The sequence below is a fragment of the Candoia aspera genome, chromosome 8 (genome assembly GCF_035149785.1).
Source record: "Candoia aspera isolate rCanAsp1 chromosome 8, rCanAsp1.hap2, whole genome shotgun sequence".
Lineage (NCBI taxonomy): Eukaryota > Metazoa > Chordata > Lepidosauria > Squamata > Boidae > Candoia > Candoia aspera.
The window spans coordinates 75,574,268-75,602,214 of NC_086160.1; the positions used below are offsets into that span (position 1 = coordinate 75,574,268).

The 27,947-nt window shown below is 50.9% G+C and overlaps 2 protein-coding genes across 2 annotated transcripts in view; one reads left to right on the plus strand and one right to left on the minus strand.

The window, feature by feature from the left end:
* Positions 1 to 27,947, minus strand: part of LOC134501946 (N-acetyltransferase family 8 member 3-like) — a 104,298-nt gene that overhangs the window by 66,106 nt on the left and 10,245 nt on the right. The window lies entirely within an intron of this gene.
* LOC134502221 (PC-esterase domain-containing protein 1A-like) lies at positions 3,967 to 12,393 on the plus strand. The gene is made up of 8 exons (XM_063310438.1): positions 3,967 to 4,057; positions 5,072 to 5,151; positions 7,557 to 7,789; positions 7,932 to 8,082; positions 9,168 to 9,414; positions 10,699 to 10,944; positions 11,184 to 11,348; positions 12,179 to 12,393. The coding sequence occupies exons 1-8, from the start codon at positions 3,985 to 3,987 to the stop codon at positions 12,391 to 12,393; spliced, it is 1,410 nt and encodes a 469-aa protein (XP_063166508.1). The 5' UTR covers positions 3,967 to 3,984.

The following is a 27,947-nucleotide window of genomic DNA, read 5'->3' on the forward strand; positions in this document are numbered from 1 at the left end:
AACAACCCCGCCGTGAAAACCATTGATGTCCACCTCCTGCCTTATCCTTCTTCCTGCCCGTTGAGAACCTCTAGGGACACAGCATGGGAGAAACATTGAAGCGGGGCTGATCCTAGCCAGCTTCTAGGGGGGGAACACGAAGGGAAGACCAGCTTCAGAGCAGGAATGGGAGCCAAACTGAAGGGAAGGGTAAGAGAGCTTCAGGTTCTCAGAAGCTTGTCTTCTTCTAGATTCCTTGCAGGTGGGAGTAGCACGGTGATTCTGGAGATAATTCCTGCCCTTGCAGGTGCCCTTGTGGCACACCATTTCTAACAATGGCACACCATTTCTAACAAATCATGTTTTTCAGTAATTCGAGCACATCACTGGGTCAGGGCAGTTCAACTGGGGGGCAATGGGATTCAACTTAGCCCTTTCCTAGTGGTTAGAGCCACTGGCTGCCTGGTGCCTCACCACAGAAGGGCCAGAAATTCACCACTTAGAGCAGTGTTTCTCAACCCTGGGAACTTTAAGATGGGTGGACTTCAACTCCCAGAATTCCCCAGCCAGCTATGCTGGCTGGGGAATTCTGGGAGTTGAAGTCCACCCATCTTAAAGTTCCCAGGGTTGAGAAACACTGACTTAGAGGGCAAACTGCTTTCTCATTGGGGGAGTAGTTCCCCTTTTAATCCTCACAAAAGCTGACTTCTTTTATTGCTGGCTATATTGTATGTCTGATTTTTTTTTTTTAAGGCTGTAGTGAAATTGGCTTTTGAGAAAAAGGGAGGGAAATCAAGAACGAAGGGACTCTGCAGTTTGTTGTGGAGGTTTCCAGAGTCTGCAGCGTGGGCTTGAAAGCCCTAAAACCACAACAAAAAACTTGCAGTGGCTCTTTCTCGGACTCCAAGGCTGAGTAAAAGGAGGGGTGAGGGGCGGGGAACAGGGATGGAAATAGCAGCAGCTGGATGGACTAGCCTGGCATCTCCCCAAATCGTTGGCAGTCAGTGCCAGAAATTATATACAAGCTCTCCAGATGTTTTGGACTACAGTACCTATAAGCCTAGGCTGGTCTAGTTCATGGTGTGGGATTTTGGATTCTGTAGTCCCAAAAATGGGAGAAGGGTACCAGTTTGCCTCTCTCTGATAGGTTTGCTTTTTAAATGATTTTTCTCCTGCAACATTACAATAAAATGGTAGAATCTTTTTGTTGGAGAAGCAGCCTGCTCGTTGGAAAGCTCTGGATTCGAATGTTCCCTCTGCTGCAAAGCCTGTTGGTGATTTTGGTAAGTCTCTGATCTTCCTTGCAAGGCTTTTTGGGCCGTCAGACAAGGGCATTTCTAGCCATCCAAACATTTTCTGGAAGTGCTGGTAGGACAGAAACAGTAGTGTTCCAACGGTGACTTCTCTGCCACAAAGTTGTAGTGGTTTTGTTGCATTGTCTGAATGTCTTCTGTCCTGCATTAATGCCCTTCCTAGCTGATGCCTTCCAGGCTACAAAACATCTGGCATGTTGCATGACCTTTTAACTCTGAGGTTGTCCCCTTGTGTTGATCAGGGAGGACATCCCTAGGATTGCAGCACTGAGGTCTGTTGTCAAAAAGATCTACCTGAAAAAAAAAGCGGATGTTTGAACATCAGCTGTTCTGAGAATGGGAAGGTATGGTGGCGTGGATGACTTAAATGGCCAGCCTCAATCTTAACTCAGCTTCCCAGCTTGGCATTTGCTGCTGTCACTCATTTTGGACGATGTTGGGCATGGAACAGTCTTGGTTTTAAAGGAGGTCTCTGAACTGGGGGACTTCCTGTTGAAAGACGGCGAAATCAGCATCTCTTGTCGTTTTTATCTTGGTTGTTGCTTGTGAAGAGGCCTGGAGTTGCGTTGTTCACGTTGGGCAGCCATGTGAATTCTTTCAATCAATAAATAACTGAATAAATCTTGGGAGTGCCGTGGCTGTCACTGCTGTGTCAAAATGGAAAGGATCAGGACCTGTAGGGCACCTTTGAGGCTGCAACTCTGGGCTCCCCATGAATTCTCTATTTCCTTTTCCAGTGATACGATTCATGCACAAAACCATCATGGGGCTCGTTTGCTTTGGGTGTGGTGTGTGTGGCATGAACCATCCGTTAGGGTTCCGTTGCTGGGGGGTAAGGGGAAGAGGGGAGCAACTTTGGTCCCCCAGAGGCGGCTGCATTATAATTGCCTGCATTGTAGCCTCTGTCAGGCGCCGTGGGGAGCTGAAGTCCAGCCACATCTGTGCAAGGGCTGTCGAGAAAAGCACCGGCAGAAGCGTCATGCAAGTGTTGAGCAGATGCCTCCGACTCTCAAGGACAGGAAGAGATTGCCCCAGAGGTGTGGCCTTGTTTTAGGAGGTGGAAAAATCCAAGAAACACACAGATTCTAGGTGGTGTTGAACCTTGGAGCTCATGCATATTTTGGAGTTTCCATGTCCCGCAGCAGGAAGATCTTTGGCATACATGTGGCTTCTCCTGGGCAATAAAGCAACTTCCCTGGCTGTGTCATGACGGTGTTTTTGCCATTAGCTAGACTCGTGTTTCTCAACCTTGGCAGCGGGAAGATGTGTGGACTTCAACTCCCAGAATTCTGGGAGTTGAAGTCCACACATCTTCCCGCTGCCAAGGTTGAGAAACACCGAGCTGGACAGTGGCGGCCTGTCTTACTTAAATTTCTGAACAGCTGAGATTTATTGCCATGCCTGATGTGATATTTGAGAGAGGGGAGGGCTGCAGGTGTATACAGTAAGTCAGTCCAGCATCTGGAGGGCCACAAGGAAGTGTGCAAGCTCAACATCTGGAGGGCTGCAGGGGTGTTAGTGGGCATGAACCCAACTTGTAGAGGGCTACAATTATGGCTTATTCAATGAACTAGGGTTGAGAAAGTGTGATATAACATCAGGTGTGAATCTGGCAGCTCGTAGCTTTGATTTTTAGAAGCTTAGCTCTCTGACTCATTTCCACGCACCTCCCCAATAACACATTAAAGACTCCCCAAACTGAAAGTTCAGCTGCCAGAGAGAAACAATAAAATAAATAGGTTTTTCAACCCTTTTGGGTTAATGAGAAAATTGAGTAACCACAATTTGCTGAATAAACCACAGTGGGCTGGGTTGGCTGGACATGCTGGTGTTGCAAGCCACAGTGGCTGGGGCTCCCACAGCACATTAATTTACAGTCAAGTCAAATTAGCATATTGTGCCAGCCAGCCACTGCTTCAGTAGGACTTGGCCAGAATTGTTGGCAGATTGCTGGGAAAGCCTTTAGCCCAGGAGAGATCAGAAGAGTCACACACCAGGCATTTCTATAAAAATAATTTATTTACAGAAAGCAAAACGAAAGCAAAACATATTTAAAAGACTTGGCTCTCAGTGAGAGCAGCTTGACTCTCTACATGCCTGCACATGAAGAGGAAAAGAAACAGAAACTAAAACAAGTCCGGGGAACTTCTTCCCCCAGGTGCAAAAATCAGCATCTGAAAAGGGGACAGTTGAATTCAACCTTTTCACCCAGCCAAAATGATTAGTTGCCATAGTAACCCCAATCTGTAGTAGAAAACAATATATTAACAAGAATAATGTTGTACTCGGAGTTGCACCCCAGGCCAGCCTGAACATTAGAGCTGTGCAGTATTTGGTGCTGGCGCTACCCATTGGCCGTTCGTTATAAAATCCACACCTGTTCCTGGTAGCTGCATAGATCCAGGAAGAGGTGCAGCTTCTTTATCAAGCTGCCAACAGGTACAATGAATGTGCCCATCTGAAGCCCCTTGCCCAGATCAACCCTGCACCTTCCTGTTTGCAATCTGGGAGAAAGCTTTTGGCCTGTGAGATCTTTCTGGCTCTTCAGCTTTTCCTTCCCAGTGATGGGGGTCTTTACTGAGGCTGAGGAGAAAGCAGCTTTGGGACTTTGGGACAGGCACCTGAGAATGGGGTGTGTTCTTTTGCAGGCCCTGAGTTCCCCCCGTCCAGAGAGCCACGCCTCTCCCCAGAGATGTTGCGCTTGGATTCGAAGGAGGTCCGTCAGCTTCTTCATAACAAGTTTGTCGTCATCTTAGGTGACTCAAGTAAGTGCAGACTTCGAAGATGACGGGAGTTACTCCCAGCTCTTTGATTGCTTCATGCCTGGCTGTTCAGACCCAGCTTTCCCCAGCCTGGTGCCTATCAGATACGTTGGATTGCAGCTCCCATCACAACCCCGCAAAAGAGTCAGTGGTTATGGCTTGCTCATTATGGTTTTGTGGGACATTCAGGTCCAGCCACATCAGATGGGGAGCCATGGGCCAAACCTATCTGGAATGGTGGGGGAGATGGTCAAGGCAGGATGGGTGTTATAGTTCAACACATCTCTGTTGGTGAAAGAAACTGTATCTCCCTTCCTCTGGAGAAGAATTAAGAAAAGGCGTTAAGCTTCCCTGTCCTGCCTCCTTCTAGAAGCGTGGATTTCATATCCTGCAATCGGTCATGGGTACGAAGATAGTTGTGATCTCCTGCAGAGCTCCCACCAGTAACATGGAGGGCAAATATTGTCAGTATTGCTCTGATATTACAGCTCCGAGCATCTGATTTACTTTCTGCAGAATGAACAGGGTTGTGAGCAGCTCAGTTCCCTGGTTAGAAAGTCCTGCTGGGAATGCCTGCCAATTTAGCTGGAGCTTCTTAGTCTTCGAGTCGATGCAGACTTCGTTTAAAACCTTTCTGGCTTGTTCTAAACAGAAGCATTGAGCCGTCACATGGTGTGGAGTTTGAGAACCTTTCTGAGGTGCTTCACATCCACAACAACCCTTAATGATGGACCTTTTGGGTGGGGTCAAAGTGTGATTTTTTTTTCCCACTGCTAAAGGGTGGGAGGAGCAGGTGTTGAGATGAAGAGAAAATGGCACCCCAGTTCATGGCCGAGGTGGCATCTCCATTGTGAAATCTGCCTTTGTTCATGTCTCTTTTGCTTGCCTGAGATGAACCAGAGGCTCGCTCCTCCCACCCGCAGAGGTGAGATCTTCTGCAGAAGCTTTCGCAGCTTGAATTGTGGTGTCCCAGAGCAGAGACTAACTCCGTTCTCATCTCTCTTCCTCCTCCTGCAGTCCAGCGATCTGTCTACAAGGATCTAATTCAGTTACTCCAGAGTGACTCTTTACTCACCACATCCCAGATGAAGACTAAGGTAGCCAGCTAATGAGGTCTTGTGGGGCAGGGAACAGCTGTTTTCTGGGGGATTTTGGAAGAGGAGGAGGAGGTGGTCTTTAGCATCTGGAAATGCTATGGAACCTGGGTTGGAAAATCTAAAATAAGAGGAATGTCCTCTTATACCCTGTGCAAAGTGAAAATGCAGCTGCTCTGGAAACGTGGCTTCCTCGTTGGCTATCAGAAACTCCCTTCAGTGCCATTCCTTGGTGCATCCATTGCAAGCTTTCATTGGGCTGGCAAAGCAAAGCATCAAATGCTGTAATCTCTCAGGGTAGGTGGCCATTCAAGGGCTGTGTTTATCAATTATGCTTGGCTGGATTTTTTAACCATGGTTTGTGGAACAAGCCATAGCAGCCTGGTTCACACAGAATGCTAAGCCAAAGTGGTTCAGAGAACGCAGTTCTGAAATGGGAGCTGGCACTTGTCTTTGCTCCTTATTGGCCTTTTGACATCTTCTTCAAGCAGCCGGCTCTTTTCACTTCATTTCGTTTGGAATGTGTCTAAAGGAGTTCTTTGGTTATTCTCAGCATCTCTTGTCAACCTGAGTTTATTCCAAGCTTTTGAAACAGCGCCACAATTCCAGGCTTCCTGTTTTTCCATATGCGTCCTCTTTGTTTTCAGATGTTTATGATACCTTCTGCTGTCCCCCATTTTTTGGGAGTTGCAAACTGGAATTGTTTGCAGTAGTGTCAGTATCTCCATTCTTAGGAGCTTCCAGTCATGTCTGAGTTCCCTTTCCATTAGTTTCCCCTGCTGTGCCAGCTTACGTCCCACTGCTTTGAGTATATTGAAGTCCACTTCTTGAAGTCGAAAGTGCATTTGACTAGACTCAGCTGTAAGTTCCCTTAATAACAACTGGCCCAGCATTACATGGTCGCATTCCATTAAACCCCCTGTGATTACCACTACACCTACTAAATCTTCACTAACCTTTGCAATCTGGTCAGTGGTTCTCAGTCTCTGGGCCTGTCTTCCCCTTCTGAAAGAGGAAGTTGCCTGGGATCTCCTGGAAGGACCCTGCTCAGCAGACTTTGTCATCAAACAAACCATGTAATTAAAAACCCCCATCACTTCTCCTTCATGCTTCTTTTAAAAATGTGCACTTTGCTTTGGAAGACAATCTTCCACATCTTCTCCTGGGTTGGGTGGTCTGTGGTGGCCACACCAATAACAGTGCTGGGTGTATTGCTTATTCTGATCCATTTGCTCCCATCAGTACCACAAAGATCTTACCCTTAGATTTTTGTATAGATGTAAATATAACTTTACATACAGTGTTCTCCTCTTGTTTGGGTTGCTCCTGGGTGTAGCCTTCATTTGCTATGTACCATTCATGAGCATCACCTCACGTGGTCTCAAGTATGCCCGTGAGATCCACCTTCCTTCTAGTGATGAGTTCAAGCTCTTCTTGTATATTTTGCACATGTCATAGACAAAACTACTGAACAATTTTTCAACGTTCATGATTTTTATTAATGGTTGCGTAACTGCAATATGGCTATCCCTCATTTCCTCCTGCAGCGCCTGTGTTCTTGATTGATTAAATGCCATCAAACCGGTGGCAACTTTACCAACCACCAAGATAGATTTTCTCCACAATGAATGGTCCTCAACTTGGCTTTTATGTTCAGGCAAAAAGTTATTTATTCTAGATTTTCATCTCTGATCCCTATCATAACATAGGACCAGGTCATTTGCAAGACCACCTATCTCCAGTTGTCTCTGCTCGCCCCACCAGAACTGGCAGGGTTGGGCTGCTCCAGTTCCTGTTTATTAGACAGTGTGATCTGTCATGCCTTCTCTGTTGCTGTCCTTCCCCTGGAGATCTGGACGGCCTTGGCCCGGCAAGATTCTGTTAATGGTGCCTTACAATAAAGCAGAATTAGTTCATCTGGTGGTGTTTCCTGCCTGGTCTGCCTGGGAGGGCTGACATCAATCTTGCAAGTCTCAAAGTACAAATCTCCCACCATCCCTTTGAGTAGTTAGGGTGGGTCCTTCCTAAGTTCCTTTCTCTGACCGTTCCTCTGTTGTGAGCACCTTTCTCTTTTATCTGATCATTTCCTAGGCAGCATCTCCCTCCCCAACGCTTCCAAGGTCACCCTCACATTCCATCACAACCACCCAGAGTGGGCAATCAGCAACAGTTAGGAAACACATCCTGCAATCAGGAGCTTCCAGGAGACGCCTTTGTCACCCCAGCCAGGTGAAAAATAGTTGCTCGGAATCTGTGGCTAGCTAGGCATGCCCTTTTCTTCCATTTTCCTCCTCCTGTTGAACTCCACTGCCAAATTCCTATTAGCTTTTTTTGTGAAGCGTGCTGCCTCTTGTGTTGGAGGTGGTATATCCAGTGCTTGTATAACTTCTGTCCTCTTCTCTCTCCAGGGGGAATTCAGTTTTGAAAATGACCACTTAATTGAAGGGGGCATGCTAGATGGTTTACACAATGGAATTAATTATCGGGAGGTACGTCAGTATCATACCCGCTATCATCTCGTCCGCTTCTACTTCCTGACACGGGTCTACTCAGCATACCTGGAAAGCATCCTCAGTGATTTCCGGGCTGGTCCACAGCCAGATGTTTTGATCCTCAATTCTTGTGTTTGGGATGTTTCCAGGTAGTGTATCCTCTGGTGCAGGTATCAACCTTTTGATGCTCTTCAGAGGGATCTCTGTTGGTCAAAGGCCTTAAATCCTGTGGGGATCAACTAGGTTGCAGTCCCTTGGTAAGGCAAGAGACCCTGTTATCTCCCTGAGCAGATACGGCCCATCTTCTATGAAGGAATACCGCAAGAACCTGGAGACAGCCTTCAATAGACTGGATGCTGAGCTCCCGTCCTCCTGCTTGGTCATCTGGAACATGACCATGCCTCTCGGCCCCAGGATCAAGGGTGGCTTCCTTATACCAGAGGTAAGAGAAGGAATTCCCCAGTGCAGTCTTCCTTGTCTGGTTCTCTCTCTCTCTGTTGGAAGGCTGTCGTTCAGTGGACAGCAGGACAAGCAGTTGCCAGAAAGACACTTGTGGCTTACAGTTGACCCACCAGCCACTTCTGTGGACAGTGGAGTCCTTGGTGCTCTCTGAGCTTGGCTGTTGGCTTGCAGACATTTCATTACCTGACTACGGAACATCATCTGTGCGAGGGAGGGTGGGGTCTGCTCCCTGTTTATAGACAGCAGCTTGCCCTGCTGGTGCTGGTGGGGGTGGGGTTTTCCCCTTGATAGTTCCTTGATTGGGGTATTGTTTTCTGATTGATTGATTGTCTGCTAGATTGTTTGCCTGGTGTTAATCCCTGCTTATCTGGGTACTGGCTGCTGGAGTAATTCTTTGGCTTTACGTATTGTGTTCTGTCCACGATAACCATGGGTTGGCCTTTGTCTCCGCTGGAAGGATGGTGATGACTTGGTCCTTCTTTAGGCTTTTGAGGGCTTCTTGTCCTCTGCTTTGAGTTGGTTCTGGTTCTGTGTTCTTCTGGTCCGTGGTATGATTATGTTCTCTTGGGTTTCTGTGGCACGTCCTGTGGTTTTAAACGCTGCTTCTAAAGCTGCATAGAATTCTAACTTGTTCGCAGCCTCTGTGTTATAGCTGAGGCCTTTATGGAGGATGTTGTGTTCTGCGGTGGATAATGGGCAGCTGGACACGTTGACCACCCATTCTGGTTCAGGTCCCTCTGCTTCTGAGGTTTATCTTGAGCAGCTTGGTCTGGAGTTCTGCTCTCCTTTTGTCAGCTTGTCTTAGAGATGTAGTTGTAGATGTACATGATGGTTGTGAGTATTTTTGTGTGTTTTCATCCATACATTCTCTTCTATTGGAATTAGCACTGGAATTAACATATATTTTCTTCTACTGGAACTTTCGTGGACATTTGCTGTCCATTGTTCCACTGCTTGGCTGCAGGCCATTTGCTGGAAGAAGACTGGCATAATAGGGCATTTTCACCTCCTTGCATTCTCCACCCAACCAAGGAAGTCTGCCCATGGTCTTCTGCTGTCTCCCAGCTGCAGCACTTGAACAAGACCCTCCGCAAGGACATCATTGAGGGCAACTTCTATGGGGCCACGCTGGCTGGCCTCCACCTGTTTGATGTGGTGGACCTCCACTTCCACTTCCGCTTCGACGTGGGGAACCGAGGCAAAGATGGCATCCACTGGAACAATGTGGTGCATCGCAGGATCACCAACCTTCTCCTGACTCATGTGGCGGATGCCTGGGGTGTCGTGGTTCCAGATAAGGATCCTTGGAAAGGTGAGTAGAAGGATACCCAGGATGCTTCTGTTCTTTTTGTTTTTGTATAAGGCAGAGAGATGACTTATATGATGATAAAGCAGGGTCCTTCTAACTCCATTTTGTCTGCAGAAGAAGTGAAAAAGGTGAAAGGTCTCCTGTGCAAGCACCGAGTCATGTCTGACCCTTTGGGGGGACACCACTTTTGTGACGTTTTCTTGGCAGACTATAGAGCGGGGTGGTTCGCCACTGCCTTCCCCAGTTGTCCCCTTCCCCAGCAAGCAAGCCGGGTGCTCCTTTTACCGACCTCGGAAGGATGGAAGGCTGACTGGCCTGAGCCAGCTACCCGAGAGAGAATCCAGCTTCCCCTGGGATCGAACTTGGGTCCCGGGGAGAGTTTTGGTTGCAATACTGCCACCTAGCACCCTGCGCCACACGAGAAGAAGTGGGGGATCTTTTTCTTCAAGGATGCATTCCCTTGGAGTAAATAGCTGAGGGTGCTGGTGAGGCCAAAGACAGCAATGGATAGAGACATCCTTTTCCTTCTTGACATCTACTAGTCTCTGTTTCAAGCTCCTACGAAAGCAGAAGTCATCCATCCTAGATATCTGAACCAACTTCTTGCTGATGGTTTTAGAATTAGGTTGAGGGTCACACAGGTTAACCCAAAGGCCCTTTTCAGCCCAGGACTGACTCAGCCCTTGTGTACAACCTTCTCCATCCTGGTGTCCTCCAGATGTGTGAGGGCTACAACTCCCAGAATTCCAAGCCAGCATTCTAGAAGTTGTTGTCCCAACGTACCTGGAGGGAGTTGAATTGGAGAAGGTAGGTCTACGCTGAAATGGATCTCCCAGATTTCAGGCTGGGGTTTGGGAAGTGGTTATAGTGTTTCTCAACCTTGGGAACTTTACGATGTGTGGACTTCAACTCCCAGAGTTCCCCAGCTGGCATGGAGAATTCTGGGAGTTGAAGTCCACACATCTTAAAGTTCCTGAGGTTGAGAAACACTGGGTTAGAGAGTTTTAAGAGATAGAGTGGGGGTCTTAAACCTTGGAAGGACTTTTAAAGCACCCGTTTTGCCATCCAGCTTCTGGGGGATTTGGGGGGCACAGAACTGTCTCTGAAAGGACCCTGGTGGGCTGAGGGGGGCATCCTTCAGGTATGCCTCATGATTAAACTAGCAGCAGCACCCTCACTGGCTTTGGGGAAGCAGCGTGGATGGAATGGGGGGGCAGGGTTTTCTCCAAGATGTCACTGTTGTGTTGTGTGTGTTGCTCCTTCCTGAGCGTCCTCCTGTTCCTTCAGAACAAACAATGGCCATCAGGCTCCCGGGTGCACCAGAGGTCACTGCAGAATACCCAGAAAGCTACAGCAGGCAATATGGAGACGCCACTGACCTCCTGGGATCTCCCACGCCCGTAACCGGATGGCCCCACAAGCAACGCAAGTATCTGGGGCTGAGGGGGGGCGTGAGAGACAATGGGGAGGGCTCTAGCAGGCTGGAGGTCGCCATCCAGCAACGTGGGGCTTCTGGAGCCCCTGGCCAGGCTTGTAAGCAGCGGAAGGTCTACGCGGAGTGGAGGTGTCGGCAGGGAATGGTCAAAAACGTCACGATGCAGCCATAGCGGTGCAATCAAAGCCCCTCGTTGTTTATGGACGTCGCACTCAACAGCTGGAGCTTTGCTGGCACCGTCGTGGCCGCCATCTTGACCTTTTGGACTACCCCCTATGGACACCCCTGATGCTGAGTGTGGTTGAGGAGCCAAAAAGGGTCTTCCTTGATCCCATAGGTGTGGTGATGCGTCGTGAAGCCTACAGGCCTTATCCAGAGCCCCCCCGTTTCCATGATGACTCTTTACTGGTGCCCAACGATCGGGGGTCAGTGAGGCCTTTCTCGGGGTTTGCCAGCTTTGAGGACTCCCGGGGCCTGTCTTGCCCAGACGGCGTGTTCAGAGGTCAGTATTGTGTGCATGCGTTCGTGCGCTCTCTCAGTATCGGCTAACCGTTAGCCATTGCTAGCTCAACCAGAAGCAGGCATGGCGTGCGAAGGAAACCACTTTCGCTTCTCGGGGAAGTGAGATTGGGGAAAACCTCGCTTAACAATGGCAATTGGGACTGGAATTTCTGTCGCTAAGTTGATGCGGTTGTAAAGTGCGACAGCAGTTCCGGCAATCCCTGGTTACTGTCGTTAAGCAAAACACTGCAGGTGGTTAAGTGAGGACCTTGTGATCGCGACTTCCAACTTCCCGCCGGCTTCTCCTTTGACTTTGCTTGTGGGAAGCTGGCAGGGAAGGTCGCAAATCGCGATCACGTGACCGCGGGACGCTGCGATGGCCAGAACTTTGAGGACTGGACTTAAGTACTACTTGTACAGCGCCGTCATAAGTTCGAACGATTGCTAAATGAGTGGTCGTTGACAGAGGACCACCTGAACGAGCTAACAAGGGCCACATCTTCTGGTTTGTATGCAGAGGCACGAAGTGAGGAGCTGGCAAGGCACAGGCTGGGTTCACACAGTGTGTCGCACCAGATCCGTGGCAAACGGAGTGGTTACCAGAGTCCAGTATGCAGAGTTTTGCTAGTTTGGGTTTGCTTTTCGGTGGCTTCCTGTTGGATTCGATTGTGGTTCTGGGGATTGTGTGAGGCCTGAAAATGAGCTAATCAGAAATGAAGTCATAAGAGGGTTGTGTCAGCGTCTCTTCTCTGATCATCAGCATTGGCCGGGGTGCCCAGCAGAGAAACCTTCGCTACCGCTTCATCCTCTCTTGTTATACTTTCTCTGTAGATGTGGCATGCGAGAACTTTGGCTGCCATCCGTGGGGCCTCCCAAGCCCCTTTCTGCCTTACCCCTCCCACAATGAAGAAAACATTCCCCCAAGGCCCAGGTGGCATCAAAAAAGAGCGTACGCGGACACTCCCTTTGCCACGCGCCAGGAGCCCTTCTACTGGCGAGATGCTTCGCTGCACTGGAGGCGCAGGATCCCCTTTAAGCACTACTGAAGGTCATCTCCTGCCAGGACGAGGAAAAGGACCTCTTCCAGGGTGAAGGCGAAGCCTTGGCCATGCCGATTGTTCTATTCTTTGGGCACCGCGACTGATGTGTGGGCTCGGGTCTGTGATAAAAGGAGAGCACGTCCCTGTGGCCTTTGCTGTTAACCTGGCCTGTGCCCAGGGGTTGGGTGGAGGTGGTTGGGTATTGCTGCAGTGTCCGGAAGACCTCCGTTGAGTCCTGAAGTTCAGAAGACATGGTTTGTGCCTGGGGCCGACCGCCCTGATGGCCTGGAAGCACTGACTCCGTTCCTGAGGCTTCGGCTTCGGCTTCAGGAACGGCTCTCTGGAATTACGATCCTCTCGATATTGTTTTCCCTGCCTCGGACCTAACTGCCCCTTCCTGTCACTTCCAGGTTGCCAAGAGGGAGCCTAGCCAGTGACCCCTTCTCCTTGGCCCTCTTGGGACCCCGAGGGAGATGGGAGGGAGGAAGGAAATGATTTCCGTTGCAAATGTGAGTTTGACCGATGTGTGCCTGCTTACGCATGCCTGCACGCCTCTCTAAAAAGAGACAGACACTCCACAATGACTGACGGTCCGAAGGGTTGCAAGAACGTTTGTACTGATGGACTCAGAAACTGCTGATCCCGGACTCAGAAGACCGTGCAGGGAATTCTGTGACCTGGCCCTATATTCCGCTTGCTTTTTCGGTGTCTTTTATAAAAATTAAAGCCTTCCCGTTGTTGTTTACACCTGTAGGATTATCATAGTCCTCTCTCTTATTTTACTCTATGGCAGTGTTTCTCAACCTTGGCAACTTGAAGACGTGTGGACTTCAACTCCCAGAATTCCCCAGCCAGCCATGCATGCTGGCTGGGGAATTCTGGGAGTTGAAGTCCACACGTCTTCAAGTTGCTAAGGTTGAGAAACACTGCTCTATGGCAAGTGAGCTAGCTTGTATTTACAGTCTGTGGTCTGCAGGGGGCAGGTGGAGTCTTTTTTGGTTTCTGATGCTGAAGCTGGAGTTGCAGCATCTCCAAGAATTGAACATGCCTGAAGATTGCTGGGCAGTCCATCTTTGTGTCAAGGAAATATCTGTGACAGTAAAACTCAACCTTCTGCAACTCACGCTCTGCAGATATGCTAGACTACAGTAACTATCCCTGCTGTTTATATGGGCAAGGATGGTGGAAACAGTAGCCCACCAGGTCTGGAGACCACCAGTTTGGGAATGGGTGGCTTGCAAAATGGGTGACTGGCTTGGTTCCCACATGGTGCCAACTTCCCGATGTTTAAACACGCATGGTGAATTTGGGTCCCCTATCATTATTTGGGTTCATGTCTCTGTCTAAACCAGGGTTTCTCAACCAGGGTTCGGTAGCACCCCCAGGTTCCGCAAGAGGTCCCTAGGGGTTCCCTGGGAGATCACGATTTATTTAAAAAATTGTTCCAAATTCGGGCAACTTCACATTAAAGAGGTAGGTTTCATTCTTTATTTTTAGCTTACGAACACTTGTAATGCATCTGTACAGGCCTACCCATGAGACAGACAGGATGATTTTGTAACTTCTGGCCTATATTTGAGCCTGAATGTGCAGGGGTTCCCCAAGGCCTGGAAAATATCTCAAGGGTTCCCCCAAGGTCAAAAGGTTGAGAAAGTCTGGTCTAAACCAAACTGAACAAACCAGGGGATGGCAGCTCCTGCCCCAAGTGTGTGAAACTCACCCAGAAGACCAGATGCAAAACTCTCAATGGATGTGAAGGTGGTTGGTTGTGCACCCACTCTTCTGAATGCCCTGCTCTGTGCCAGTGCTTTAGCCCCCATCAGCTCTTGGCTGCTGGACCTGGGTGAGGGGCAGTGCCTACTGAGAGCCTTTCCTTTCTCAAGGGGTGTCTGCAGGGTTTGGTAAAAAAGGCAAGACGGTGGCCACGGTGGGGACACCCTGGCTTTCTCAGAGACTTCTGCTCTTACTCGGCCTGACCCAATGAGCTCAATTTCTTCTGGACCCACACGCCTTGTAACCCCCTGTAAGTTTTTGCTTTAAAAGTTGAGCCGCTTTGCTGTGTTCCTGCCTGTGGACGAAGGGGTTGGAAGACCAAGGAGGAAATTAAAAACAGCCACCGACATCGGAGTCTTGGCTGACCCACCTGCACAGGCCAGGACTGCAGAGAAACAAGAGAAGTTCCTGGTGCGGGGGTCACTTATATGTTGCAATCAAGTTGGCCCGTGGGTTCCCCCTAGCTTACCTGGCAGGAATCCCCCCCCCCCCATGCATATTGAACCCTGGACCATGCAGGTCAGCAGCTTCACTAACGAGCAGTGTTTCTCAACCGTGGCAACTTGAAGATGTGTGGACTTCAACTCCCAGAATTCCCCAGCTAGCATGGAGAATTCTGGGAGTTGAAGTCCACACATCTTAAAGTTCCTGAGGTTGAGAAACACTGGGTTAGAGAGTTTTAAGAGATAGAGTGGGGGTCTTAAACCTTGGAAGGGCTTTTAAAGCACCCGTTTTGCCACCCAGCTTCTGGGGGATTTGGGGGGCACAGAACTGTCTCTGAAAGGACCCTGGTGGGCTGAGGGGGGCATCCTTCAGGTATGCCTCATGATTAAACTAGCAGCAGCACCCTCACTGGCTTTGGGGAAGCAGCGTGGATGGAATGGGGGGGCAGGGTTTTCTCCAAGATGTCACTGTTGTGTTGTGTGTGTTGTGTCCTTCCTGAGTGTCCTCCTGTTCCTTCAGAACAAACAATGGCCATCAGGCTCCCGGGTGCACCAGAGGTCACTGCAGAATACCCAGAAAGCTACAGCGGGCAATATGGAGACGCCACTGACCTCCTGGGATCTCCCAGGCCCGTAACCGGATGGCCCCACAAGCAACGCAAGTATCTGGGGCTGAGGGGGGCGTGAGAGACAATGGGGAGGGCTCTAGCAGGCTGGAGGTCGCCATCCAGCAACGTGGGGCTTCTGGAGCCCCTGGCCAGGCTTGTAAGCAGCGGAAGGTCTACGCGGAGTGGAGGCGTCGGCAGGGAATGGTCAAAAACGTCACGATGCAGCCATAGCGGTGCAATCAAAGCCCCTCGTTGTTTATGGACGTCGCACTCAACAGCTGGAGCTTTGCTGGCACCGTCGTGGCCGCCATCTTGACCTTTTGGACTACCCCCTTTGGACACCCCTGATGCTGAGTGTGGTTGAGGAGCCAAAAAGGGTCTTCCTTGATCCCACAGGTCTGGTGATGCGTCGTGAAGCCTACAGGCCTTATCCAGAGCCCCCCCGTTTCCATGATGACTCTTTACTGGTGCCCAACGATCGGGGGTCAGTGGGGCCTTTCTCGGGGTTTGCCAGCTTTGAGGACTCCCGGGGCCTGTCCTGCCCAGACGGCGTGTTCAGAGGTCAGTATTGTGTGCATGCGTTCGTGCGCTCTCTCAGTATCGGCTAACCGTTAGCCATTGCTAGCTCAACCAGAAGCAGGCATGGCGTGCGAAGGAAACCACTTTCGCTTCTCGGGGAAGTGAGATTGGGGAAAACCTCGCTTAACAACGGCAATTGGGACTGGAATTTCTGTCGCTAAGTTGATGCGGTTGTAAAGTGCGACAGCAGTTCCGGCAATCCCTGGTTACTGTCGTTAAGCAAAACACCGCAGGTGGTTAAGTGAGGACCTCGTGATCGCGACTTCCAACTTCCCGCCGGCTTCTCCTTTGACTTTGCTTGTGGGAAGCTGGCAGGGAAGGTCGCAAATCGCGATCACGTGACCGCGGGACGCTGCGATGGCCAGAACTTTGAGGACTGGACTTAAGTACTACTTGTACAGCGCCGTCATAAGTTCGAACGATTGCTAAATGAGTGGTCGTTGACAGAGGACCATCTTCTGGTTTGTATGCAGAGGCACGAAGTGAGGAGCTGGCAAGGCACAGGCTGGGTTCACACAGTGTGTCGCACCAGATCCGTGGCAAACGGAGTGGTTACCAGAGTCCAGTATGCAGAGTTTTGCTAGTTTGGGTTTGCTTTGCGGTGGCTTCCTGTTGGATTCGATTGTGGTTCTGGGGATTGTGTGAGGCCTGAAAATGAGCTAATCAGAAATGAAGTCATAAGAGGGTTGTGTCAGCGTCTCTTCTCTGATCATCAGCATTGGCCGGGGTGCCCAGCAGAGAAACCTTCGCTACCGCTTCATCCTCTCTTGTTATACTTTCTCTGTAGATGTGGCATGCGAGAACTTTGGCTGCCATCCGTGGGGCCTCCCAAGCCCCTTTCTGCCTTACCCCTCCCACAATGAAGAAAACATTCCCCCAAGGCCCAGGTGGCATCAAAAAAGAGCGTACGCGGACACTCCCTTTGCCACGCGCCGGGAGCCCTTCTACTGGCGAGATGCTTCGCTGCACTGGAGGCGCAGGATCCCCTTTAAGCACTACTGAAGGTCATCTCCTGCCAGGACGAGGAAAAGGACCTCTTCCAGGGTGAAGGCGAAGCCTTGGCCATGCCGATTGTTCTATTCTTTGGGCACCGCGACTGATGTGTGGGCTCGGGTCTGTGATAAAAGGAGAGCACGTCCCCCGTGGCCTTTGCTGTTAACCTGGCCTGTGCCCAGGGGTTGGGTGGAGGTGGTTGGGTATTGCTGCAGTGTCCGGAAGACCTCCGTTGAGTCCTGAAGTTCAGAAGACATGGTTTGTGCCTGGGGCCGACCGCCCTGATGGCCTGGAAGCACTGACTCCGTTCCTGAGGCTTCGGCTTCAGGAACGGCTCTCTGGAATTACGATCCTCTCGATATTGTTTTCCCTGCCTCGGACCTAACTGCCCCTTCCTGTCACTTCCAGGTTGCCAAGAGGGAGCCTAGCCAGTGACCCCTTCTCCTTGGCCCTCTTGGGACCCCGAGGGAGATGGGAGGGAGGAAGGAAATGATTTCCGTTGCAAATGTGAGTTTGACCGATGTGTGCCTGCTTACGCATGCCTGCACGCCTCTCTAAAAAGAGACAGACACTCCACAATGACTGACGGTCCGAAGGGTTGCAAGAACGTTTGTACTGATGGACTCAGAAACTGCTGATCCCGGACTCAGAAGACCGTGCAGGGAATTCTGTGACCTGGCCCTATATTCCGCTTGCTTTTTCGGTGTCTTTTATAAAAATTAAAGCCTTCCCGTTGTTGTTTACACCTGTAGGATTATCATAGTCCTCTCTCTTATTTTACTCTATGGCAGTGTTTCTCAACCTTGGCAACTTGAAGACGTGTGGACTTCAACTCCCAGAATTCCCCAGCCAGCCATGCATGCTGGCTGGGGAATTCTGGGAGTTGAAGTCCACACGTCTTCAAGTTGCTAAGGTTGAGAAACACTGCTCTATGGCAAGTGAGCTAGCTTGTATTTACAGTCTGTGGTCTGCAGGGGGCAGGTGGAGTCTTTTTTGGTTTCTGATGCTGAAGCTGGAGTTGCAGCATCTCCAAGAATTGAACATGCCTGAAGATTGCTGGGCAGTCCATCTTTGTGTCAAGGAAATATCTGTGACAGTAAAACTCAACCTTCTGCAACTCACGCTCTGCAGATATGCTAGACTACAGTAACTATCCCTGCTGTTTATATGGGCAAGGATGGTGGAAACAGTAGCCCACCAGGTCTGGAGACCACCAGTTTGGGAATGGGTGGCTTGCAAAATGGGTGACTGGCTTGGTTCCCACATGGTGCCAACTTCCCGATGTTTAAACACGCATGGTGAATTTGGGTCCCCTATCATTATTTGGGTTCATGTCTCTGTCTAAACCAGGGTTTCTCAACCAGGGTTCGGTAGCACCCTCAGGTTCCGCAAGAGGCCCCTAGGGGTTCCCTGGGAGATCACGATTTATTTTAAAAATTGTTCCAAATTCGGGCAACTTCACATTAAAGAGGTAGGTTTCATTCTTTATTTTTAGCTTACGAACACTTGTAATGCATCTGTACAGGCCTACCCATGAGACAGACAGGATGATTTTGTAACTTCTGGCCTATATTTGAGCCTGAATGTGCAGGGGTTCCCCAAGGCCTGGAAAATATCTCAAGGGTTCCCCCAAGGTCAAAAGGTTGAGAAAGTCTGGTCTAAACCAAACTGAACAAACCAGGGGATGGCAGCTCCTGCCCCAAGTGTGTGAAACTCACCCAGAAGACCAGATGCAAAACTCTCAATGGATGTGAAGGTGGTTGGTTGTGCACCCACTCTTCTGAATGCCCTGCTCTGTGCCAGTGCTTTAGCCCCCATCAGCTCTTGGCTGCTGGACCTGGGTGAGGGGCAGTGCCTACTGAGAGCCTTTCCTTTCTCAAGGGGTGTCTGCAGGGTTTGGTAAAAAAGGCAAGACGGTGGCCACGGTGGGGACACCCTGGCTTTCTCAGAGACTTCTGCTCTTACTCGGCCTGACCCAATGAGCTCAATTTCTTCTGGACCCACACGCCTTGTAACCCCCTGTAAGTTTTTGCTTTAAAAGTTGAGCCGCTTTGCTGTGTTCCTGCCTGTGGACGAAGGGGTTGGAAGACCAAGGAGGAAATTAAAAACAGCCACCGACATCGGAGTCTTGGCTGACCCACCTGCACAGGCCAGGACTGCAGAGAAACAAGAGAAGTTCCTGGTGCGGGGGTCACTTATATGTTGCAATCAGGTTGGCCCGTGGGTTCCCCCTAGCTTACCTGGCAGGAATCCCCCCCCCCCCATGCATATTGAACCCTGGACCATGCAGGTCAGCAGCTTCACTAACGAGCAGTGTTTCTCAACCGTGGCAACTTGAAGATGTGTGGACTTCAACTCCCAGAATTCCCCAGCTAGCATGGAGAATTCTGGGAGTTGAAGTCCACACATCTTAAAGTTCCTGAGGTTGAGAAACACTGGGTTAGAGAGTTTTAAGAGAGAGAGTGGGGGTCTTAAACCTTGGAAGGGCTTTTAAAGCACCCGTTTTGCCACCCAGCTTCTGGGGGATTTGGGGGGCACAGAACTGTCTCTGAAAGGACCCTGGTGGGCTGAGGGGGGCATCCTTCAGGTATGCCTCATGATTAAACTAGCAGCAGCACCCTCACTGGCTTTGGGGAAGCAGCGTGGATGGAATGGGGGGGCAGGGTTTTCTCCAAGATGTCACTGTTGTGTTGTGTGTGTTGTGTCCTTCCTGAGTGTCCTCCTGTTCCTTCAGAACAAACAATGGCCATCAGGCTCCCGGGTGCACCAGAGGTCACTGCAGAATACCCAGAAAGCTACAGCGGGCAATATGGAGACGCCACTGACCTCCTGGGATCTCCCAGGCCCGTAACCGGATGGCCCCACAAGCAACGCAAGTATCTGGGGCTGAGGGGGGCGTGAGAGACAATGGGGAGGGCTCTAGCAGGCTGGAGGTCGCCATCCAGCAACGTGGGGCTTCTGGAGCCCCTGGCCAGGCTTGTAAGCAGCGGAAGGTCTACGCGGAGTGGAGGTGTCGGCAGGGAATGGTCAAAAACGTCACGATGCAGCCATAGCGGTGCAATCAAAGCCCCTCGTTGTTTATGGACGTCGCACTCAACAGCTGGAGCTTTGCTGGCACCGTCGTGGCCGCCATCTTGACCTTTTGGACTACCCCCTATGGACACCCCTGATGCTGAGTGTGGTTGAGGAGCCAAAAAGGGTCTTCCTTGATCCCATAGGTGTGGTGATGCGTCGTGAAGCCTACAGGCCTTATCCAGAGCCCCCCCGTTTCCATGATGACTCTTTACTGGTGCCCAACGATCGGGGGTCAGTGAGGCCTTTCTCGGGGTTTGCCAGCTTTGAGGACTCCCGGGGCCTGTCTTGCCCAGACGGCGTGTTCAGAGGTCAGTATTGTGTGCATGCGTTCGTGCGCTCTCTCAGTATCGGCTAACCGTTAGCCATTGCTAGCTCAACCAGAAGCAGGCATGGCGTGCGAAGGAAACCACTTTCGCTTCTCGGGGAAGTGAGATTGGGGAAAACCTCGCTTAACAATGGCAATTGGGACTGGAATTTCTGTCGCTAAGTTGATGCGGTTGTAAAGTGCGACAGCAGTTCCGGCAATCCCTGGTTACTGTCGTTAAGCAAAACACTGCAGGTGGTTAAGTGAGGACCTTGTGATCGCGACTTCCAACTTCCCGCCGGCTTCTCCTTTGACTTTGCTTGTGGGAAGCTGGCAGGGAAGGTCGCAAATCGCGATCACGTGACCGCGGGACGCTGCGATGGCCAGAACTTTGAGGACTGGACTTAAGTACTACTTGTACAGCGCCGTCATAAGTTCGAACGATTGCTAAATGAGTGGTCGTTGACAGAGGACCATCTTCTGGTTTGTATGCAGAGGCACGAAGTGAGGAGCTGGCAAGGCACAGGCTGGGTTCACACAGTGTGTCGCACCAGATCCGTGGCAAACGGAGTGGTTACCAGAGTCCAGTATGCAGAGTTTTGCTAGTTTGGGTTTGCTTTTCGGTGGCTTCCTGTTGGATTCGATTGTGGTTCTGGGGATTGTGTGAGGCCTGAAAATGAGCTAATCAGAAATGAAGTCATAAGAGGGTTGTGTCAGCGTCTCTTCTCTGATCATCAGCATTGGCCGGGGTGCCCAGCAGAGAAACCTTCGCTACCGCTTCATCCTCTCTTGTTATACTTTCTCTGTAGATGTGGCATGTGAGAACTTTGGCTGCCATCCGTGGGGCCTCCCAAGCCCCTTTCTGCCTTACCCCTCCCACAATGAAGAAAACATTCCCCCAAGGCCCAGGTGGCATCAAAAAAGAGCGTACGCGGACACTCCCTTTGCCACGCGCCAGGAGCCCTTCTACTGGCGAGATGCTTCGCTGCACTGGAGGCGCAGGATCCCCTTTAAGCACTACTGAAGGTCATCTCCTGCCAGGACGAGGAAAAGGACCTCTTCCAGGGTGAAGGCGAAGCCTTGGCCATGCCGATTGTTCTATTCTTTGGGCACCGCGACTGATGTGTGGGCTCGGGTCTGTGATAAAAGGAGAGCACGTCCCTGTGGCCTTTGCTGTTAACCTGGCCTGTGCCCAGGGGTTGGGTGGAGGTGGTTGGGTATTGCTGCAGTGTCCGGAAGACCTCCGTTGAGTCCTGAAGTTCAGAAGACATGGTTTGTGCCTGGGGCCGACCGCCCTGATGGCCTGGAAGCACTGACTCCGTTCCTGAGGCTTCGGCTTCAGGAACGGCTCTCTGGAATTACGATCCTCTCGATATTGTTTTCCCTGCCTCGGACCTAACTGCCCCTTCCTGTCACTTCCAGGTTGCCAAGAGGGAGCCTAGCCAGTGATCCCTTCTCCTTGGCCCTCTTGGGACCCCGAGGGAGATGGGAGGGAGGAAGGAAATGATTTCCGTTGCAAATGTGAGTTTGACCGATGTGTGCCTGCTTACGCATGCCTGCACGCCTCTCTAAAAAGAGACAGACACTCCACAATGACTGACGGTCCGAAGGGTTGCAAGAACGTTTGTACTGATGGACTCAGAAACTGCTGATCCCGGACTCAGAAGACCGTGCAGGGAATTCTGTGACCTGGCCCTATATTCCGCTTGCTTTTTCGGTGTCTTTTATAAAAATTAAAGCCTTCCCGTTGTTGTTTACACCTGTAGGATTATCATAGTCCTCTCTCTTATTTTACTCTATGGCAGTGTTTCTCAACCTTGGCAACTTGAAGACGTGTGGACTTCAACTCCCAGAATTCCCCAGCCAGCCATGCATGCTGGCTGGGGAATTCTGGGAGTTGAAGTCCACACGTCTTCAAGTTGCTAAGGTTGAGAAACACTGCTCTATGGCAAGTGAGCTAGCTTGTATTTACAGTCTGTGGTCTGCAGGGGGCAGGTGGAGTCTTTTTTGGTTTCTGATGCTGAAGCTGGAGTTGCAGCATCTCCAAGAATTGAACATGCCTGAAGATTGCTGGGCAGTCCATCTTTGTGTCAAGGAAATATCTGTGACAGTAAAACTCAACCTTCTGCAACTCACGCTCTGCAGATATGCTAGACTACAGTAACTATCCCTGCTGTTTATATGGGCAAGGATGGTGGAAACAGTAGCCCACCAGGTCTGGAGACCACCAGTTTGGGAATGGGTGGCTTGCAAAATGGGTGACTGGCTTGGTTCCCACATGGTGCCAACTTCCCGATGTTTAAACACGCATGGTGAATTTGGGTCCCCTATCATTATTTGGGTTCATGTCTCTGTCTAAACCAGGGTTTCTCAACCAGGGTTCGGTAGCACCCTCAGGTTCCGCAAGAGGCCCCTAGGGGTTCCCTGGGAGATCACGATTTATTTAAAAAATTGTTCCAAATTCGGGCAACTTCACATTAAAGAGGTAGGTTTCATTCTTTATTTTTAGCTTAAGAACACTTGTAATGCATCTGTACAGGCCTACCCATGAGACAGACAGGATGATTTTGTAACTTCTGGCCTATATTTGAGCCTGAATGTGCAGGGGTTCCCCAAGGCCTGGAAAATATCTCAAGGGTTCCCCCAAGGTCAAAAGGTTGAGAAAGTCTGGTCTAAACCAAACTGAACAAACCAGGGGATGGCAGCTCCTGCCCCAAGTGTGTGAAACTCACCCAGAAGACCAGATGCAAAACTCTCAATGGATGTGAAGGTGGTTGGTTGTGCACCCACTCTTCTGAATGCCCTGCTCTGTGCCAGTGCTTTAGCCCCCATCAGCTCTTGGCTGCTGGACCTGGGTGAGGGGCAGTGCCTACTGAGAGCCTTTCCTTTCTCAAGGGGTGTCTGCAGGGTTTGGTAAAAAAGGCAAGACGGTGGCCACGGTGGGGACACCCTGGCTTTCTCAGAGACTTCTGCTCTTACTCGGCCTGACCCAATGAGCTCAATTTCTTCTGGACCCACACGCCTTGTAACCCCCTGTAAGTTTTTGCTTTAAAAGTTGAGCCGCTTTGCTGTGTTCCTGCCTGTGGACGAAGGGGTTGGAAGACCAAGGAGGAAATTAAAAACAGCCACCGACATCGGAGTCTTGGCTGACCCACCTGCACAGGCCAGGACTGCAGAGAAACAAGAGAAGTTCCTGGTGCGGGGGGTCACTTATATGTTGCAATCAAGTTGGCCCGTGGGTTCCCCCTAGCTTACCTGGCAGGAATCCCCCCCCCCCATGCATATTGAACCCTGGACCATGCAGGTCAGCAGCTTCACTAACGAGCAGTGTTTCTCAACCGTGGCAACTTGAAGATGTGTGGACTTCAACTCCCAGAATTCCCCAGCTAGCATGGAGAATTCTGGGAGTTGAAGTCCACACATCTTAAAGTTCCTGAGGTTGAGAAACACTGGGTTAGAGAGTTTTAAGAGATAGAGTGGGGGTCTTAAACCTTGGAAGGGCTTTTAAAGCACCCGTTTTGCCACCCAGCTTCTGGGGGATTTGGGGGGCACAGAACTGTCTCTGAAAGGACCCTGGTGGGCTGAGGGGGGCATCCTTCAGGTATGCCTCATGATTAAACTAGCAGCAGCACCCTCACTGGCTTTGGGGAAGCAGCGTGGATGGAATGGGGGGGCAGGGTTTTCTCCAAGATGTCACTGTTGTGTTGTGTGTGTTGTGTCCTTCCTGAGTGTCCTCCTGTTCCTTCAGAACAAACAATGGCCATCAGGCTCCCGGGTGCACCAGAGGTCACTGCAGAATACCCAGAAAGCTACAGCGGGCAATATGGAGACGCCACTGACCTCCTGGGATCTCCCAGGCCCGTAACCGGATGGCCCCACAAGCAACGCAAGTATCTGGGGCTGAGGGGGGCGTGAGAGACAATGGGGAGGGCTCTAGCAGGCTGGAGGTCGCCATCCAGCAACGTGGGGCTTCTGGAGCCCCTGGCCAGGCTTGTAAGCAGCGGAAGGTCTACGCGGAGTGGAGGCGTCGGCAGGGAATGGTCAAAAACGTCACGATGCAGCCATAGTGGTGCAATCAAAGCCCCTCGTTGTTTATGGACGTCGCACTCAGCAGCTGGAGCTTTGCTGGCGCCGTCGTGGCCGCCATCTTGACCTTTTGGACTACCCCCTTTGGACACCCCTGATGCTGAGTGTGGTTGAGGAGCCAAAAAGGGTCTTCTTTGATCCCATAGGTGTGGTGATGCGTCGTGAAGCCTACAGGCCTTATCCAGAGCCCCCCCGTTTCCATGATGACTCTTTACTGGTGCCCAACGATCGGGGGTCAGTGAGGCCTTTCTCGGGGTTTGCCAGCTTTGAGGACTCCCGGGGCCTGTCCTGCCCAGACGGCATGTTCAGAGGTCAGTATTGTGTGCATGCGCTCGTGCGCTCTCTCAGTATCGGCTAACCGTTAGCCATTGCTAGCTCAACCAGAAGCAGGCATGGCGTGCGAAGGAAACCACTTTCGCTTCTCGGGGAAGTGAGATTGGGGAAAACCTCGCTTAACAACGGCAATTGGGACTGGAATTTCTGTCGCTAAGTTGATGCGGTTGTAAAGTGCGACAGCAGTTCCGGCAATCCCTGGTTACTGTCGTTAAGCAAAACACCGCAGGTGGTTAAGTGAGGACCTCGTGATCGCGACTTCCAACTTCCCGCCGGCTTCTCCTTTGACTTTGCTTGTGGGAAGCTGGCAGGGAAGGTCGCAAATCGCGATCACGTGACCGCAGGACGCTGCGATGGCCAGAACTTTGAGGACTGGACTTAAGTACTACTTGTACAGCGCCGTCATAAGTTCGAACGATTGCTAAATGAGTGGTTGTTGACAGAGGACCACCTGAACGAGCTAACAAGGGCCACATCTTCTGGTTTGTATGCAGAGGCACGAAGTGAGGAGCTGGCAAGGCACAGGCTGGGTTCACACAGTGTGTCGCACCAGATCCGTGGCAAACGGAGTGGTTACCAGAGTCCAGTATGCAGAGTTTTGCTAGTTTGGGTTTGCTTTTCGGTGGCTTCCTGTTGGATTCGATTGTGGTTCTGGGGATTGTGTGAGGCCTGAAAATGAGCTAATCAGAAATGAAGTCATAAGAGGGTTGTGTCAGCGTCTCTTCTCTGATCATCAGCATTGGCCGGGGTGCCCAGCAGAGAAACCTTCGCTACCGCTTCATCCTCTCTTGTTATACTTTCTCTGTAGATGTGGCATGCGAGAACTTTGGCTGCCATCCGTGGGGCCTCCCAAGCCCCTTTCTGCCTTACCCCTCCCACAATGAAGAAAACATTCCCCCAAGGCCCAGGTGGCATCAAAAAAGAGCGTACGCGGACACTCCCTTTGCCACGCGCCAGGAGCCCTTCTACTGGCGAGATGCTTCGCTGCACTGGAGGCGCAGGATCCCCTTTAAGCACTACTGAAGGTCATCTCCTGCCAGGACGAGGAAAAGGACCTCTTCCAGGGTGAAGGCGAAGCCTTGGCCATGCCGATTGTTCTATTCTTTGGGCACCGCGACTGATGTGTGGGCTCGGGTGTGTGATAAAAGGAGAGCACGTCCCTGTGGCCTTTGCTGTTAACCTGGCCTGTGCCCAGGGGTTGGGTGGAGGTGGTTGGGTATTGCTGCAGTGTCCGGAAGACCTCCGTTGAGTCCTGAAGTTCAGAAGACATGGTTTGTGCCTGGGGCCGACCGCCCTGATGGCCTGGAAGCACTGACTCCGTTCCTGAGGCTTCGGCTTCAGGAACGGCTCTCTGGAATTACGATCCTCTCGATATTGTTTTCCCTGCCTCGGACCTAACTGCCCCTTCCTGTCACTTCCAGGTTGCCAAGAGGGAGCCTAGCCAGTGACCCCTTCTCCTTGGCCCTCTTGGGACCCCGAGGGAGATGGGAGGGAGGAAGGAAATGATTTCCGTTGCAAATGTGAGTTTGACCGATGTGTGCCTGCTTACGCATGCCTGCACGCCTCTCTAAAAAGAGACAGACACTCCACAATGACTGACGGTCCGAAGGGTTGCAAGAACGTTTGTACTGATGGACTCAGAAACTGCTGATCCCGGACTCAGAAGACCGTGCAGGGAATTCTGTGACCTGGTCCTATATTCCGCTTGCTTTTTCGGTGTCTTTTATAAAAATTAAAGCCTTCCCGTTGTTGTTTACACCTGTAGGATTATCATAGTCCTCTCTCTTATTTTACTCTATGGCAGTGTTTCTCAACCTTGGCAACTTGAAGACGTGTGGACTTCAACTCCCAGAATTCCCCAGCCAGCCATGCATGCTGGCTGGGGAATTCTGGGAGTTGAAGTCCACACGTCTTCAAGTTGCTAAGGTTGAGAAACACTGCTCTATGGCAAGTGAGCTAGCTTGTATTTACAGTCTGTGGTCTGCAGGGGGCAGGTGGAGTCTTTTTTGGTTTCTGATGCTGAAGCTGGAGTTGCAGCATCTCCAAGAATTGAACATGCCTGAAGATTGCTGGGCAGTCCATCTTTGTGTCAAGGAAATATCTGTGACAGTAAAACTCAACCTTCTGCAACTCACGCTCTGCAGATATGCTAGACTACAGTAACTATCCCTGCTGTTTATATGGGCAAGGATGGTGGAAACAGTAGCCCACCAGGTCTGGAGACCACCAGTTTGGGAATGGGTGGCTTGCAAAATGGGTGACTGGCTTGGTTCCCACATGGTGCCAACTTCCCGATGTTTAAACACGCATGGTGAATTTGGGTCCCCTATCATTATTTGGGTTCATGTCTCTGTCTAAACCAGGGTTTCTCAACCAGGGTTCGGTAGCACCCTCAGGTTCCGCAAGAGGCCCCTAGGGGTTCCCTGGGAGATCACGATTTATTTTAAAAATTGTTCCAAATTCGGGCAACTTCACATTAAAGAGGTAGGTTTCATTCTTTATTTTTAGCTTACGAACACTTGTAATGCATCTGTACAGGCCTACCCATGAGACAGACAGGATGATTTTGTAACTTCTGGCCTATATTTGAGCCTGAATGTGCAGGGGTTCCCCAAGGCCTGGAAAATATCTCAAGGGTTCCCCCAAGGTCAAAAGGTTGAGAAAGTCTGGTCTAAACCAAACTGAACAAACCAGGGGATGGCAGCTCCTGCCCCAAGTGTGTGAAACTCACCCAGAAGACCAGATGCAAAACTCTCAATGGATGTGAAGGTGGTTGGTTGTGCACCCACTCTTCTGAATGCCCTGCTCTGTGCCAGTGCTTTAGCCCCCATCAGCTCTTGGCTGCTGGACCTGGGTGAGGGGCAGTGCCTACTGAGAGCCTTTCCTTTCTCAAGGGGTGTCTGCAGGGTTTGGTAAAAAAGGCAAGACGGTGGCCACGGTGGGGACACCCTGGCTTTCTCAGAGACTTCTGCTCTTACTCGGCCTGACCCAATGAGCTCAATTTCTTCTGGACCCACACGCCTTGTAACCCCCTGTAAGTTTTTGCTTTAAAAGTTGAGCCGCTTTGCTGTGTTCCTGCCTGTGGACGAAGGGGTTGGAAGACCAAGGAGGAAATTAAAAACAGCCACCGACATCGGAGTCTTGGCTGACCCACCTGCACAGGCCAGGACTGCAGAGAAACAAGAGAAGTTCCTGGTGCGGGGGGTCACTTATATGTTGCAATCAAGTTGGCCCGTGGGTTCCCCCTAGCTTACCTGGCAGGAATCCCCCCCCCCCCATGCATATTGAACCCTGGACCATGCAGGTCAGCAGCTTCACTAACGAGCAGTGTTTCTCAACCGTGGCAACTTGAAGATGTGTGGACTT

Coding starts and splice junctions, on each gene's coding strand:
- LOC134502221 (XM_063310438.1), top strand. CDS start 3,985: ATGTTGCGCTTGGATTCGAAGGAGGTCCGTCAGCTTCTTCATAACAAG. Junction 7,790..7,931: donor TGTGTTTGGGATGTTTCCAG/GTAGTGTATCCT, acceptor CTCCCTGAGCAG/ATACGGCCCATCTTCTATGA. Junction 11,349..12,178: donor CCCAGACGGCGTGTTCAGAG/GTCAGTATTGTG, acceptor CTTTCTCTGTAG/ATGTGGCATGCGAGAACTTT.